The 16241-nt window shown below is 42.7% G+C and overlaps 1 protein-coding gene across 5 annotated transcripts in view; it reads left to right on the forward strand.

The window, feature by feature from the left end:
- The window catches only part of HS3ST5 (heparan sulfate-glucosamine 3-sulfotransferase 5), a 271378-nt gene extending 263084 nt beyond the window's left edge, over positions 1–8294 (forward strand). For all 5 annotated transcript variants that reach the window (XM_078054842.1, XM_036074703.2, XM_036074700.2 and 2 more), the window contains one exon: positions 1239–8294. In XM_078054842.1, the coding sequence (XP_077910968.1) occupies positions 1239–2169 (931 nt within the window). In that variant the 3' untranslated portion in view covers positions 2170–8294. The remainder of the gene's footprint in view (positions 1–1238) is intronic.
- The last annotated feature ends 7947 nt before the right edge of the window (positions 8295–16241 follow it).

Consider the following 16241-nt stretch of genomic DNA (forward strand, 5'->3'; position numbering starts at 1 on the left):
ATAGGGTCTCTTGGGAAAAGCAAGAGACAGCCTCATTGCCACAGAGAGGGGAACATAGACACCAAATAATTAGGATAGCTAGAAGCTTCAGTTGGAGGATTGGCTTAACAGCCATTTTGACTAATCTTACACCCTTTAGCAAGAAGGCTAAAATGCCTTTTCAGATAAACTTAGGGAAGTTAGAATGAATTTCAGTTAGGTTCCAGACTGTTACCCAAAAGGAAACTCCATATGCCATCCACAGACATTGGCCGTGCCGAATCAAGCAGTAACTCTAGTCTGATATCATTATGATTATTACCACGCCTTTCTCTCTGAAAAAAAGCAGTGGTGGTGGTTCATTATTTAGGGCAATGCTGAAGTGGAAATCCTCCTTTCTGGCTCCATCCATTGCACTTCTTCCTTCCTATGCTTGAGTCCCTGATATCCCTGGACTTGGCAGTGAGAACCCAAAGCTTCTGGCTCTGCCAAGGTCTGGTTGATTTCTGGTCCCAGGCGTGGGAGGTGATAGACAGCACTTGCTGATGGCGTTGGATTTGTTCCTACATTCAGCAAAGTAAAAACATAATCTCGACCTCTTTAGACAGAAAGAGAGAGAGAGAGGCAGAAGAAATAGAGTATTTGCCTAGCTGTCCCCAAGGCCAATGGCAGAAATTCTCATAGAACGAAAAGCTCAGCAAGTGCCAAGATTGGATTTTTGCAGGTTGATGATACAACTAGCCACGGGCAGAGACTGGGACCTCTACTCAGATTAGATCTCAGAGATTTCTAAGCGCCATGTGAGTGCTACTGAGCTGCAAGAAAATACTACCCCACGAAACCCAAAAAACGTGGCCTCCTAGCCAGCCTTCGGCCTCCCAGCTGAAGATGGTCATCTTCTGCCTTTCAAGTTTTCTAAATGATGTTAACTGGTGAGCTGTTAAAAGGCTATTAGTATGGCTGGTGTCACTTGTCTGTCCTGTACTGCGAACATCAGTGCACGCTGTAGTCAATTAAGTGCTTGGCGAATAAAAATTTTAAGGAGCCCTAATAAAAGTAATCCCATCAATTATGTGTGCTCCATTTAATACAGGGTTGCTTAAAATAAAATTTCCCAAACATATGTTCATTATGGATTGCAGCAGGCTGGGAACCAGTGGTTTTATTTATGCATCTAAAGTCTTACTCCAACTAGGGAAGCAGAAAAATGACAAGTTAGTCGCCAGGAGCTTCTAAAAGCCGCTTTCTGTTGCTTTCAGGCTACAGCCCATTTGCCCCATCGAAGGCCGATTCGGAGCCCGCGGCCAGGCCGAATTCCCTCTCCGTGCCCTGCAGTTTAAACGTGGCCTGCTGCACGAGTTCCGGAAGGGCAACGCTTCCAAGGATCAGGTTCGCCTTCATGACCTTGTCCAGCAGCTCCCCAAGGCCATTATCATTGGGGTGAGGAAAGGGGGCACCAGGGCCCTGCTTGAGATGCTGAACCTCCATCCAGCTGTGGTCAAAGCCTCTCAAGAAATCCACTTTTTTGACAATGATGAGAATTATGCCAAGGGCATTGAGTGGTACAGGAAAAAGATGCCTTTTTCCTACCCACAGCAAATCACAATTGAAAAGAGCCCAGCATATTTTATCACGGAGGAGGTTCCAGAAAGGATTTACAAGATGAACTCATCCATCAAGTTGTTGATCATTGTCAGGGAGCCAACCACAAGAGCTATTTCTGATTACACTCAGGTGCTAGAGGGGAAGGAGAGGAAGAATAAAACTTACTACAAGTTTGAGAAGCTGGCAATAGACCCTAATACCTGCGAAGTGAACACAAAATACAAGGCAGTAAGAACCAGCATCTACACCAAACATCTGGAAAGGTGGTTAAAATACTTTCCAATTGAGCAATTTCACATTGTCGATGGAGATCGCCTCATCACGGAACCTCTGCCAGAACTTCAGCTCGTGGAGAAGTTCCTAAATCTTCCCCCTAGGATAAGTCAGTACAATTTATATTTCAATGCTACCAGAGGGTTTTACTGCTTGCGATTTAACATTATCTTTAATAAGTGCCTGGCGGGCAGCAAGGGGCGCATTCATCCAGAGGTGGACCCCTCTGTCATTACCAAATTGCGCAAATTTTTTCACCCTTTCAATCAAAAATTTTACCAGATCACTGGGAGGACATTGAACTGGCCCTAAAATAATAAGTCATATAACACTATGTGTTGTGGCTGGAGACACACAATGTCTCCTCTAGATTAAAATATGCACTTTTCTTAGACACAACTATCCAAGTCATTTTTCCGTGTGTACTTGTACATACACAGTGTGTGACCAAATATAAGATCAATTCTTTTTCTATTGAAAAGTTACAAAAAAATAAGTCGCTGTCCGAGTAGTTGCATCTTTTAAGATATTTACAAAAAGAAAAGGTGGTGGTATTGGGGGAAAGTGACTTCAGCTATTCTCAAAAAGTTTAGTCTTCCTTTGAGTCAGAATTTGTCGCCCGCCATTTTCATAGAGTTAAGCCAAAAGATGATGTGTGAAAACGTACCAATGGCTGTGAAGCTTCAGGAAGTAGAGGATTCAGTTATGCATTCTTTTCTAAGGGAAAGCTGGCTCTTTAATTCAGCTCCTGAATTGGTGCCGTGGAAACAGAAAATACTATTTTCTTATTATTCGAAAGAATGTCGTATCTCATAAAATTGACATTGTCCCAAAGTTCCTGTGGTGATTTTGCACTATTGTTTTCTCGTATAGACCATGGTGTTACTTGTAGCATGTCAATCACACATTGGAAAGTTAAAGTCCTTTTACTTCCATGTTCTGTGTCAACAAAGAGAAATGTCATGTACATAATGTATATTGTTGTAAATACTGGTTTCACACTAAGTAATTCTATTTTGTAAACTGAATATGGCTATTTAATTTATTGTGAAAATTAAATTTATTGTGGTATTTAAAAATGGAATGGATTAAAATTACTCTATGTGCAACCTTTTTTTTTTTTTTTTTTTTTTTTACTCATTTTGTTTTACACACCCCCTGCTGGCTCCCCAAATCGAAGCTGTTTATGTGCATATGAGCGCGCTTGGAAAGAGGCGCTTCCCGGTTGGATTTCTGTACCCTTGTGAAAATGTTTTTATGAAATGAGGTTGAGTATATTAAAAAAAAAAAAATCTCAGCCATCTGGAAATCTAGTAATAGAGCCACCTCAAAGAGTACTAGTTTTTCTGCTACAACTTTGTAACAATTAATTTACATGCAGTTTCTGCTGTGTCAGGAGAGAGACAGAAATACTTTAACATAATCAAGGCATAGAAGAATCACAATTTTATTTGAACCTCTAATCAGAGTCAGACCAGTCGAGAAATTAAATAAAATAAGATTAGGAAACGTGTGTGGCCTCTGTACTGAAAGCGGCTGATGCTTCAAAAATGAATACAAACTCCCAGAACTGCCTCTTTGAGATGACAAAAAAAAAAAAATCAGTCTGCTCAGAAATGATCAAATGCGTAGTGCTGCTATTACTAACATAAACATAGGGCTCATATTTCTATCCAGAGAAATTAATGCTAAATTGGGTGAGTGCTAACATCAGATACACTGTATCAGGCTTAATATAATTCAGAAAACCGTGGAAAGAGGTGTCAACAACAGCAACAAAAAGAGGGATTTTTCGCAGTCATGGCTGCCTATCCAGTAGAAGATGTTTGAGGGAGTTTTGCTCAACATCACACTGAGAGTGCCTAGAGAAATCAGCAAATTACAGTGGGTTCCCTTTTGATTGTAGTAAGTGTTGACTTTCCCCATGAGTTGTTTCTCCTGTCCAGTGATTTGATTGTGAACTTCTCTAAATAAATAGCCCTTTCCCCTCTGGTTCGGTATATATTCCCTCTCAAGTGACACAGCCTTAGTGATCATCTCTCCCGTTTCAGTTAGCAGCGATGCCGTTCTCTAAGCATGGGATAGGCATGATGGCAGCACACGGTGACAGGCCAGCTCCTCACCCACCGTGCAGTGACCCTGGAGAGAGTGTCTCGGGTCTAGATGCCAGTCCCTTCTCCCGTAAGCCATGAATGAAATCAAACATAATGAATGTAGCATTAGATTTCCTTGTGCCTCAACTGTCAGCCAGCCGTTAGAGTAAACTCTGAATACTGCGTCCAAGGTCATAATCACATGCTGTCATCAACTCTTTCTGGAGCACTATGTGGCTGATACAGTTTTATACCAGTAACTGTGAAATTATGCCCCACTGGAATATGGATGTTTCCGAAAGTCAGCCTGGGTATTCCACCAATAAAACTGAAAAATGGCAGTCTTTTGCTAGACAACTAGAGAAGTTTTTCTAAAACAATGAATAGAAATTTATCAGTGATCATCTTTTATATTCTAAATTTTTCTTAAATTTTGCTCCTGCTACCAACAATGTAGATCTCAGAGTTTATTCAAAGATTCTGTTTGACTTATACTGACTTTTCTAATTGGTTATTTGGGGCTCAGGAAGCCAGTATTTTTTCATCACGCTCAGAAAAAAAGCTCTGTGATTTCCAATAGTTCTGCTTCCTGAATAAGTTTGAGAATTGCTTTAAACCTTGGAGCCTCCCCACAGGGACCTAAAGCAGAAGGCCTGGCCTGGGAGGATGCTTTGGAGGCAGGTTTCACCGCACTGAAAAAAAAAAAAAAACCAGCCATGGCCACTGTTGATTGAGCAATGTAGAGAGAAGTAAAAATCCTATAACTTAATGGTGTACCTCCACTGGAGGTTTTAAACCTCCTTGTTTAGAAAAACGTGTCCTGTTGTCATCAAACAGGCAACAGATCTCTAGAGAAATCCTCAGCTCATTACGTTAGCTCTACCAGGGCTCTCTTGAATAAGTTATTCCTTTTACATTATGAAATCTCTGCATTCTTCCTGAAGGCTTGGTGGCACTATACGGCTTTGTGAAACAGTTCTAACTGCAAAGAGAAAAAAAACTTTAAGCAATGGTGAAGTTGCTGCTGAACCAAAAAAGCTGAAATGACACCGGTGATTTTGGAAGCCAAGGAATGCTGATTATAAGTACACAAACAGGAACAAGAGTCCCGAAGGGTCAGAGAAAAAAGAGACCTACAAACCCAGAGACACACATCCCCAGTTCCAAGTCCATCCCCTACTCAACCTGAAATCACCTCACAGAAGCCCTCAGTTGATGAAAGCCTCACTTTTCCTACTAACTTCACTGCCATATAGGAAACATCTAAGACATTAAGGTCCTTACTCATGTATGAGAAAGCAAAGGCATGTGAACCATCATAATCACATCTGATCTTAGATTTGGCACCTTTTATGTGGAGGGACCAGCAAGAACCGTCACTAATTGCCACTAAGGCTGACAGCCTCACGAGAGCACTGTTTGGGTGCCGCGCCTGGTAGAAGGGCCCTGTGAGGAGCGATACGTGGGACATGGGAGGCGTGTTGCTGCTAAGGGGAGGTGGGAACCCAGGACAAGGAAAGTCCAAATACCAGCCCCGCCAATAAGCTTTTGCTTTCTCCAATTAGCAGTTAGCTAAATTGGATTGCCTTCATAAGCCTAATTTGAGAATTTTCTAGGGATGGAGAATTTCAAATGATCGTAAATAGTGTCTTCCTGCTGAAGTCTTTTGTACTTTTTGGCACACTCAGCAGCCATTCTCCACTCAGGAGAACAGTCTACAGTGTAAGCAGAAAAAGAAAACTTCACCAAAAACATTCCCCCTAAAAATGACTAAATATGGCAAAATCTTAGCAATTTGGGCTAACAAGGTGAAAATATAGAAAGCTTCAAGCAAACTCATTGCAATTATTCCCAAGTGGATAAGGTGCAAAACTGTACTAACAATATACTGAAAAATACCTAATTGCATCTGCTTTATGAAATAAAAGCCTCTTAATTGGCATAATTTTTTTTTCCAAATTGGTGTTACTCAAGTATTTCAAAACAGTCTGTTCTCTTAAGCAGGTTCCTCAGGCCCCCTAGCATCTGTTTATCAATTTTCATAGGAAGCCTTTCCTTTAGAGCGAGGCCAAGGATGAAATTTAGGCCCAAACAGGATCATTCAGTAAGGTTCTAATACAGGTGCCTTATTACACGTTACAAATACAAATGCAAATGCACTTTCAAAGATTTCTTTCCAATTACATTGCATTGTACTTTTGAGGAATAAGAGTGCTATTTCATAATGATTCAGAACGGGGTGGGGAGTTGAAGAGGCAGAACTGAACGGACAGCAATAGGCGTTCCCATAGAAAGCCCCTGACCGGAAGCCCAAGAACAAGTGTCTCTTCTCCAAAGGCAGCTCGGTTGAGAAGGAATACTCCGTCAGGCACAGCTCGGAGGCAGCAGCGGGCTTGGTGCCTGATGGGCCTACTTCTCTCCCTTCTGAGTCTGTGAGCCGCGTCTGTCTACCAGGGCTTGGGAGCTGTTGGTGAAAGGGCTGTTGTTTCCAAACATACATGCCGCCCCCCCGCCCTTTAAAAGCAGTCCACCACGAGGGCCAGGGTTCCCCGTAGATCGCTAACTCTACAAAGAGCCTCCACCGTTTCTGAATGCACAGAATTCGGCTTCACACGTCCTTTTCAGAGGGATGCGGCGTTGCTGGCTTTGAAGACCGACGGCGGGAGCCATGAGCCAAGGAACGCGGGCAGCCTGTAGGAGCTCCAAAAGGCAAGGAAATGGATTTCCCCTAGACCCTCCAGAAGGGAACACCTGTCAACACCTTAACTTTAGCCCAACGGAACTTGTGCTGGATTGCTAAACCTACAGAAATGTGAGAACAAGTTCGTGTCGTTTTCAACCACGGACCTGCGGTAATTTGGTACAGCGGCCGTGGAAAACAACTCCAAGAAATACGGAGAAACAGAGTGCTCGCCAAGTGCTGGCGTGTTTAATCAGCTGATGCTGATCATCTTCGCAGGGTGATGGGGCAGCAGGCATCAGTCGCAAGGGCCTTTCCAAACAAAGCAAGCGGAAGTCCTGAAGGACAGGGGTAGGTTCCCGAAGGCGAATGCAGGCAGAGTGACCCTCGAGGTGACACTTCCCTGGTGATAAAAACCAGAGCAAGTCTCATTTCTTCTGGGACACTTCAAGGGGTAAAAAACAAAACAAAACAAAACAGTTTAATGGTAACTTGTAGACAAGTTTATGACAAGGTATAGATTATGTAACATTTTTTAATATCTTTAACATTAAGGTTTGTATGCTAAAAAGAGAAAATATTTCCAGTCTTTTTACAAGTCCATAGAATCTAGCCTTGATCCAGAATATCTGAAGTCTCCAAAGATCAGAGCCAGGAGAGTTGGTCTTTTTCAAATTGGTCCCAGGCCATTTTGAGGTCCAAATGGCCTCAAAAATTGTTCTGTAAGGAAAACAGAGACCTGAGATTCTTTGTCCTGGCATTAATGAGATTCAGAGGCACTTATTGATCACCTAGGATGTTCCCAGCTTCTGAAAGATCTAGCAAACCATTACTAAAGGTCACTAGAAAAAGCCAGCGTTAGAGGTGTGACCAGAATGCAGCCCTCCAGAATTCCAGCCCAGGGCTGCTTGTCAAGAAGTCTCTAAATGGTTCTTTTTATTATTTATGTCTGCCTACTTCCTAAAAGGATTTGAGGTGGTGATTTTCTAATTAAAATTTGTTTCTAATCTCTTTCTAATCTTGTTTTATTGGCTGCATTTCAACCCTCTTGTACTTAATCAACCTTGAATAGTAACGTGTATTGAGTCTGTATAAAAATATGAATTAGCATTAAAATTAAAATGTACACACATTTAGTACACATGTAATATGTATGGGCATATTTGTATTTGTAAGCCTGTTGAAAGAAGCTAATGATAATGGTTCATTATGGGACTAATCAAAACCATTCTTTTGTTAGCGATTACCTATCAAATTTGCACAGCTGCCTTTTAAAAATTCCATTCCAAAGGTGTCACAGTCCAGCCAAACAAAGTGAATATACGTAAAGAAAAGAAAAACTCAATAAATTAATATTTCACATCAACTGATCTGGAAACAAATACTTTGATAAAAGAATACGACTTGCCTAATTAAAGTGTCGATACCTTGAATATCAGAAGTTTTAATGGTAGAAAGACATACGTCTTGCTAATTCGAGGCGGGTGCTCACACAGGAAGTATTATTCATGCCACCACTCTGTGCATGTGCATGGACACACGTGTGCATGGGTGCGATTCTCAGCGATTCCGGAACAGTGTCTTATCCCCATGTGATTATCACATTACTTTGGCTTGATCACCACCCTGAGTCTTCCTCCTGAACTGTATCAAGTTTCTCTGAAAGCACAATTAAATTTAAAGATAAATTTAAGAACAACATGTTTATTTGGCATTATTATCTGTAGCTGTTGTGTTTGAGGCACTAATGTAAAAACAGTGTGAAATTCGTAGGGACACAGACCCATGCCTCAAGCTCTGAGAACATGGAATTGATAATTCCCTCTGGGCTCCTGAAATGTCTTTGGGAACTCTATGCTAAAGGTTCAGACAGCACTAAAAACAAACGGTATTTGAGGTGAGTGGTCAGAATCACAAGGACAGAATAGCCCCAGTGCTTTTCAACCGCAGCCCCATCATGGGAAGGACTACCAAGGGAATAGACACCCACCGAGTGTTATCTGTATTTATACACACAGACTAACCAGCTGAATTCAGCCACACAAACCCTTATTTTGAACAGTGTGTTAAATTGGCCAAATTATTGGTGACTAGGGGATCATCTTCAAAAAAGTCACTTCAATCTTTTCAAGTTCTCCTTCAAACAATGTCTTTGAAATATTTAGAGAAATAACTTAAAAATTCGTTATATGGGGCCCCCCGGGTGGCTGTCAGTTAAGTGTCTGCCTTCGGCTCAGGTCATGATCCCAGAGTCCTGGGATTGAGCCCCGCATCGGGCTCCCTGCTCAGTGCAGAGCCTGCTTCTCCCTCTGCCTGCACAAGCCGCTCCCCCTGCTTGTGGTCTCTCTCTCCCCCACCCCTCTCTGACAAATAAGTAAATAAAATCTTTAAAAAAGTGTTTTTAATTATTTATGTGAAATTAATTATTTTTCAATCTCTTTGGCTGGCTCGTGCCCCCCATGGGTCCCAGCCTCTGCAACGTGCTCTCAGAGCATTCCCAGAAGTCCTCAAGAGCTTCTTAGCTCTGCTGACAAACAAGCCAACCAGCACCACAGCGCACCTGTCCGGCATGGAGGTCTCAGCAGCACGGCCAACTTTGCTGGGCAGGGTGGCATCCCCGGTGGGCATCACCACAGCCTCCACATCCCCAGTGAATGAATGTATGTGAGGGGGTATCCTTCTATTCTTCTGTTATACCACCTTTTAAAAAGTACCAAAACTTTCCTATGGGGTTACCAACAAAGCAGCTCTTTCCATCCCTATGTTCAAAATCCACCCTCTCCATACAGCCAGGCTAGAGCAGAAGACAAATTTGGGCAATAGACACTCTATCAAACTTAGAATCTCATGATAAATGATCAATAAATATTTGTGGATTGAATGAATAAATCCTCTTTCATTACAGTGATGGGGGCTTCACTGCTGGACTAAGTTTGTTTGCCTATCTTATTCTTCCCTTAGAGTGGTTCTCTGCCAGGAGAGTCTAAGTCCTCTGTGCAAATAGGCCTCTGGTGGCCAACCCACCAACAGCAGTGGACATAGTGCAGGCCTTTGCTGGGCTCCCAAATGCCCATTATATGTTTAATGTACTGCAGGATAGAAATGCGAAGGACCAAGGGCTACCTTCAAACTCTGTTCTCTACCTTCTCATGCCAGGCACCAGTGAGACAGTTGAAGTCACTTCACTTCTTCATGCCCTCCTAACATACAAATGGTGAAGCAGTAGATATCAACTTTTATTTATCTAAGAGACCTCGCCCCTCCATAAATGTGGATCTCTAAATGTTCTCTATTAAACTGCTAGGTTTTACACTTAATGAAGCATGAATTAAAACTGTGAATTTCAGAAACAATAAACTAATTGCCACGTTCATCATAGTAAACCATGCTCTGAGTATCATTGTTTAGGGGATTATAATATGAAAGGTGAGCAGCTCAGTTCACTGGTGGTATAGAAATAGAGCTCTTCAATGTTGTTTTTAATTACACTTGACTTCTACCTTTTTGCATGTGAATGCATCTTAGTCTGAGAACGTGCAGACACAATATGATGGACAATATGATGGATGAGACGTAGCCAGTTCACAAGCCCCCGGAGTACTGGAGAATAACAGGGATCTACATATACACAATAACTCCCTCATCATCGAGTAGGAGAAACACCTACTTTTATTTGCTTTGACATGTTTAGAAAATCATTAGTAGATATTAATGAAAGAATTATATTAATTGAATTAATTGAAGGCCCTGTATGTACAAGGAAAACAACCAAATGATAGATGATCTACTTATTTCTGCTTATGGTGAAAATAGTTGCAAATTGAAATTGTCATTCTATGAGTCTAGCTGATTCTTGCATCTCAGTTGATTGGTTATATCATACAGACACGGGCACATCTTTTGGGAATATACCTTGGCGAATGAATGATTTTGGAAAATTCACTAACTGAAGAGGCCGCAGCTGTGAATAGAAGAAAAAATCTTGACCTGAATATCTACCCAAGTCAAACAGAACCACTCCTGTCAGGGCACGATGGGTAATATGACTAACAACGACCCGCTGGGCTGCTTATTTCAGTATCTCACAAGCAGTCTGGAAGAGACCTGAAAGAAACGTGTATGTCAGTTCCTACCCCTCGTAGTACAGATAGGCAGGCAGCCCACGTAGAGAGCCACTATTTTCTATTCTAAAATGTACATGTTGACTTAAGTTGTCTTAATAAGCGCAGCATAATTAAGAGAATGATGTCTTTGACATTTCTTCTATATCAATAAGCAATTTTAGGACAAGGATTATGACATCTACATCTCCCCATCCCATGCAGGCCTGAGACTCCCACTCTACACCACAGTAAATGATTTTTTTTTATTTTTTTATTTATTTTTTTAAAGATTTTATTTATTTATTTGACACAGAGAGACACAGTGAGAGAGGGAACACAAGCAGGGGGGGTGGGAGAGAGAGAAACAGGCTTCCCGCCGAGCAGGGAGCCCGATGCGGGGCTCGATCCCAGGACCCTGGGATCATGACCTGAGCCGAAGGCAGACGCTTACGACTGAGCCACCCAGGTGCCCCGTAAATGATTTTTTTTTAAATCGTTAATGAAAAAATTTAACTATTTAAATAATATCAAGAATAGCAAAAGATCATTGTTTGCTGAAAAGTAGCTTCTGATGCCCGATGCCGCTCAGGGACCACCAAGTATGGATGCTCTTAGATGCACGCATTTAGCGTAGGGCTCCTCACTTGCAGCAGGAGGTACAAGAAGGACCACGGGCTCACACTGGCAAAGAGGTCAAAGGTAGACCAGTGGCATGACCTCCAAATGAGACCTCCAAGTGAAAGGTCAAAGTCAGACCAGTGGCATGACCTCCAAATGAGACCTCCATAGGAGAGGTCAAAGTCAGACCAGTGGCATGACCTCCAAATGAGACTGCAGTCCCTGAAAAACTCTGACACATATCACATATTTTGACATAGCTCATTTTTTAATACACCCACACCTCAGAAAATGGTGGCAGGCCCTGTGACCTCTGAGAAGCACCAGTTTCATACATCCGGACCTAAACTCATTCACAACAGGATGGGCAGGATGGAGGGGGATCCCTTTAGCATACTCACGTTGCTTGACCTTGTCAATTTGTTTGGGAAACAAGAGGGTGGGACTCACAGGTCTGCACAAGAAAGCACTTTTGAACAGAGCAAAGGCTATGGGAGAAGAAGTGCAGGAATGCTAATCCATATTCCTATGGAAATGCTCGGGTTTCAGTATTCCTTTTGAAAAAACGTAACTTCTCTAGTAAGTTGGTCACACTCCAAGAGGAATTAAGCTTGAAAGATTAACAGAACTTCAAAAGCCAAATTGAAAAGACCAGACCCGAGGCTGTGAAGGGCATTCAGAAGAGAGAGGGGTTTTAACTCAGCTTTCAGAGCATGTTTTCCCTCCTCTTTGAACGTTTCTGACACTTGCAGAGTTGCTGAAGATTTTCCCACCCGTGACATCTTTCATCAGAAAACCATGAAATAACAAAAAGCTGTTTCTAGGTAGAGCAGGGGGAATGTGAAAGTCAGTTGAAGTAAGTTGCCTCTTATTCTGTTTATTCTGGGGTGTGTGTGTGTGTGTGTGTGTGTGTGTGTGTTGCTTCTTGAGCCTAACAGTCATCGAGAAAGCTCCCTGAGCCTTGCTTATCTCACTTCAAAGACATACATTCTGTGGACAGTGGAACCAAGGCCCCCAACATGTGGCCCCCAACGGTAAGCAGAGCTCTCAGCGGGTCCCCAGAAATGTGTCTCCGTGTCCCATCGGCCAGGGATGGCAAAAAAATCCAAAGCGAAAATACTAGGAGAAAGGAATAAAAGTAGAAGGGGGGGGTCAATACACAACTCAACACTTACATTCCTGCCTCTTTCGGGTTACTTCTTTTACCCAGAACCCTGGCATCCTGCCTTTCCCTAGGGAACCTCTGCTGACCCTTCAAGATTCAACTGAGAGTCATTCCAATTCCTACTATGTGCCAGACCCAGTACCAGGCACAAGGAACCTGAAAGTGCACAATGCAAAATGCTGACCTTCAGAGAGCTGTGTGCTAGGCTCACGAGCGGGCCCCACGAACAATGTACAAAGAAAGCGATTGTTCTAAGCTTATCGCTTGGCACAAAGAATGCAGCAGTGCACAGTACAAGATGCCTGTGCACAAGGAGCTGAGCACCAGACTCAGTGCGTGCACGTGGGAAACAGCAGTGCGCAAGGCATCTACCCCAGGAGGAGCTGAGAGCAGGCTGAGTACTGAGCATGAGGGACTCAACAGTGCATGACGCAGGTGCCTGTCCACAAGAAGCTAAGCACCAGGCTCCGTGCTGGACACATGAAGCACAACAGAGCGGAATGAAGTGTTCTCACCTGGAGGGAACTGGAGTCAGGCTCAGTGCTAGACGCAAGGAGCGCCGCAGTACGCAACCCAAGCTTCCTACTCACAGATGTGTGCCAGGTTCAACATGGGCAAAATGAACAAGGCAGGGGCGCCTGGGTGGCTCAGTTGGTTAAGCATCTGCCTTCAGCTCAGGTCATGATCCCGGGGCCCTGGGATCGAGTCCCGTGTCTGGTTCTCTGTTCAGCAGGGAGTCTGCTTCTCCCTCCCTCTCTGCCTGCCGCTCTGCCTACTTGTGCGCTCTCTCTCTCTTTCTCTCTCTCTCTGGCAAATAAATAAATAAAATCTTTAAAGAAAATGAACAAGGCAATGTACAAGGCAATATGCTTACCCTCAAGGCACTGCCCTCCTTGAACCCTCTGACCTGGTAATGGCTTCTACACCTCCCATTTATACCCTGATAAACAGCATCACTTTCAAGCAAAATATTTTCAGTGTCTACTTCCCCCCATGGACGGTAAGTGTATTTATGATTTCATTTATAATTTATTTGTGTTCATATCCCCAACACTAAGCACAGTGACCACCACCAGTGACGACACAGATGTGTGTGGCTGAACAAAATTACTAAATTTCTGCCCCAAACAATGTCAGTAAGGTTTCAGAAAAACATTTCCTTTGCTATATTTTCGTTAGTATGTATGGTTCAGTGTGCATGAGTGATACTGGTCTTCAGTTCTTACTCTTGTACTGTCTTTATCTGGCTTACAGATCAGTGTCAAACTGGTTTCCTAAAAGGAGTCAGAAAATTTCCCTTCCTCTTCAGTATATTAGAACAGGTATCAGTACATTTTTGCCGTAACGGATCGATAGTAAGTGACAGTAAATATTTTAGGCTTTGCGGTCCACACAGTCTCTGTTGCAACTATTCAACTTTTACCCAAAGCAGCCATAGACAATAAGGAAACAAGCAGCCGTGACTGAGTGTGACTGTCCAATTAAACTTGATCTATAAAAACAGGTGGCAGTGAGCCAGATTTGATCTGTGGGCCTGGGCTTGTTGACATCTGTTCAGGAATAATTTATAGAGCATGTGAACCATATGGTCTTTGAAAGTTGGGTAGAAATGCGCCTGTACCTGATCTCAGTGGAAAAGACTGCGGTGTTTCCCCAGGAAATAAGATCAGAGGACATCGCATGTTTACCTCGTACTCTCCCTGCCCCAGTTCTGGAATGACCCACTTCTCCAAGGAGCCATACCCAACGCCCTTCGTCATAGAGGCTTTACAGTATACTTTAACGTGTGATAGAGCTAGTTGCCCTTTGTAGTTCTACTTCTTTCATATTTCGTCACAGGGTCTTCCCTGCGTCAACCAACCACAGAAAGACAGAGAAGGCTAGCAGGATACGTGACCCAGAGGCCGACTTGCCCCCAGGGACAGGGGCTGGGAGGAAGCGGCTCAGCCCGGCAGGCCAGCTGTGGGACTTGGTAGCTTGCGTATGGCAATATTATGACCATGGGTCCCGGCATGTCTGGTCTAGGAGGCTGAGTCTAACCGAGATGTCAGGCTCTGAGGGCGGTGAATCCAGGTGCAAGCGAAATCCTGAGACTCACTTGTGCTGGGTGGGCAGCAGGTAGCAAGGATCTGCTCCCAGCAGGTTGCTGTCCCTGCAGCAGAAGGTTGGCCTGGCAAGGACAAGGCAAAGGCCGGAGAGTAGAGGTTCAGTGTCCCGAGACAGGGGCCCCGGCAGAGGTAGCAAGGGAGATCTCCCTTGCTGCCTCTTCGTTTCTTTTCCCTAAATTCCTTCCAGCTCACAAAGCTAATTTTATTCCTTTTTAATCAAGTCAATGTCTTACACAATGAACTGAAAAGTGAATATCCAATAACATTTCAACGACTGTTTTCAACTAATTCACATTTACTATGGTTGTGGTTTTTGTGATTCAGAGTTATTTTTTCTTGTTAAAACAAAATATGATGGTGTTTACTTTTTAATAAGCAACATCACTGTAAAGTTACAATAGGAGACCCTAGGAACAAAATAATTGTAAAACATGAATTCAATTATTTCTCACAACAATCCTATGCAATAGGAACTATTATTATCCTAACTTCATAGTAAACAAATACAAACAGATTAATAATTTATTCAATAGCATCTTTTTGGTCTAAAGATAAACTCCAAATTCCTTTGGTTTTCAATCAAGGCCCTCCATAATCTGGCCCCAAATGCCTTTTCAAAATTAGATCTCACTCCTAACTTACGATTATACTCATTAGGACTTGCCACATCTTCTGCTTCTTGCCTGTAAGCCTCAGTCCCACCACTGTCCCCATCCAAGATGCCCTCTTCCTTGCCCTCTGCCTATCTGGATCCTCCCATCATGCAAAACTCCACTCTAGTGTCCGCTCTTCCACAGAGACATCTCTGACCATTCTCACCCAATGACACTCAACAACCGACTCTTGCCAATAGTATCTTGTAACTTCTTTCGACATATTGCCTTATGTTGTCATTTAAATGTCCATATCACAGTCTATCCTCCAATGAGAATGCTAACGTGCTATGAATCATACTTCCACAGTGCCTAGCACAGTTCTAAGAACATAGTTATCCTCCATGCTTTTTTTTTTAAAGTAACGTGGGGCTCAAACTCACGACCTTGAGATCGAGTCACACACTCCACCGACTGAGCCAGCCAGACACCCCCCCCCCAATGCCGTTTCCATTAATGTATTCCGTGGCTTATGCAGAGGCTATTCTTTTTATCAGAAATGCACTTTGTTCTTAGACTCGAACATCTTCGGCATGAAAAATATTTACATGCCTGAAGATGCATCTGTTCTGTTAAAAAAAATTTGGTGAGAGTTATCTATTAATCAAGATATTTGCTGCCCCAAACTCATATTGTTTTTACCTTATTTTTATATGCTATAAAAAATAGAATATTAGAAAAAATTTACCACTTGAAGCAAACCAGTTAATGTAACATTGGAAAAACTCACAGCTTAGGCAAGAAACAAGAAATTGGATATTTTTTCTTTTAATAATGCACAAGACCAAAGGGAAGGCAGGTGTAAGAGAAGTAGAGAGCCGCACTCCGCTGGACTTATTTATAATAACTTCAAGGGTCCTTGGATAAAGAAAAGTTGCAAAAGTTAAAATGAAGAAAAATGGGTTTTCAAATGGCAGATTAATTTGAAAGTTTGGAAGACTGTTCAGGACAGTAACTCACAGCT

This window comes from Halichoerus grypus, chromosome 9 (genome assembly GCF_964656455.1).
Source record: "Halichoerus grypus chromosome 9, mHalGry1.hap1.1, whole genome shotgun sequence".
In the NCBI taxonomy this organism is placed as follows: Eukaryota; Metazoa; Chordata; class Mammalia; order Carnivora; family Phocidae; genus Halichoerus; species Halichoerus grypus.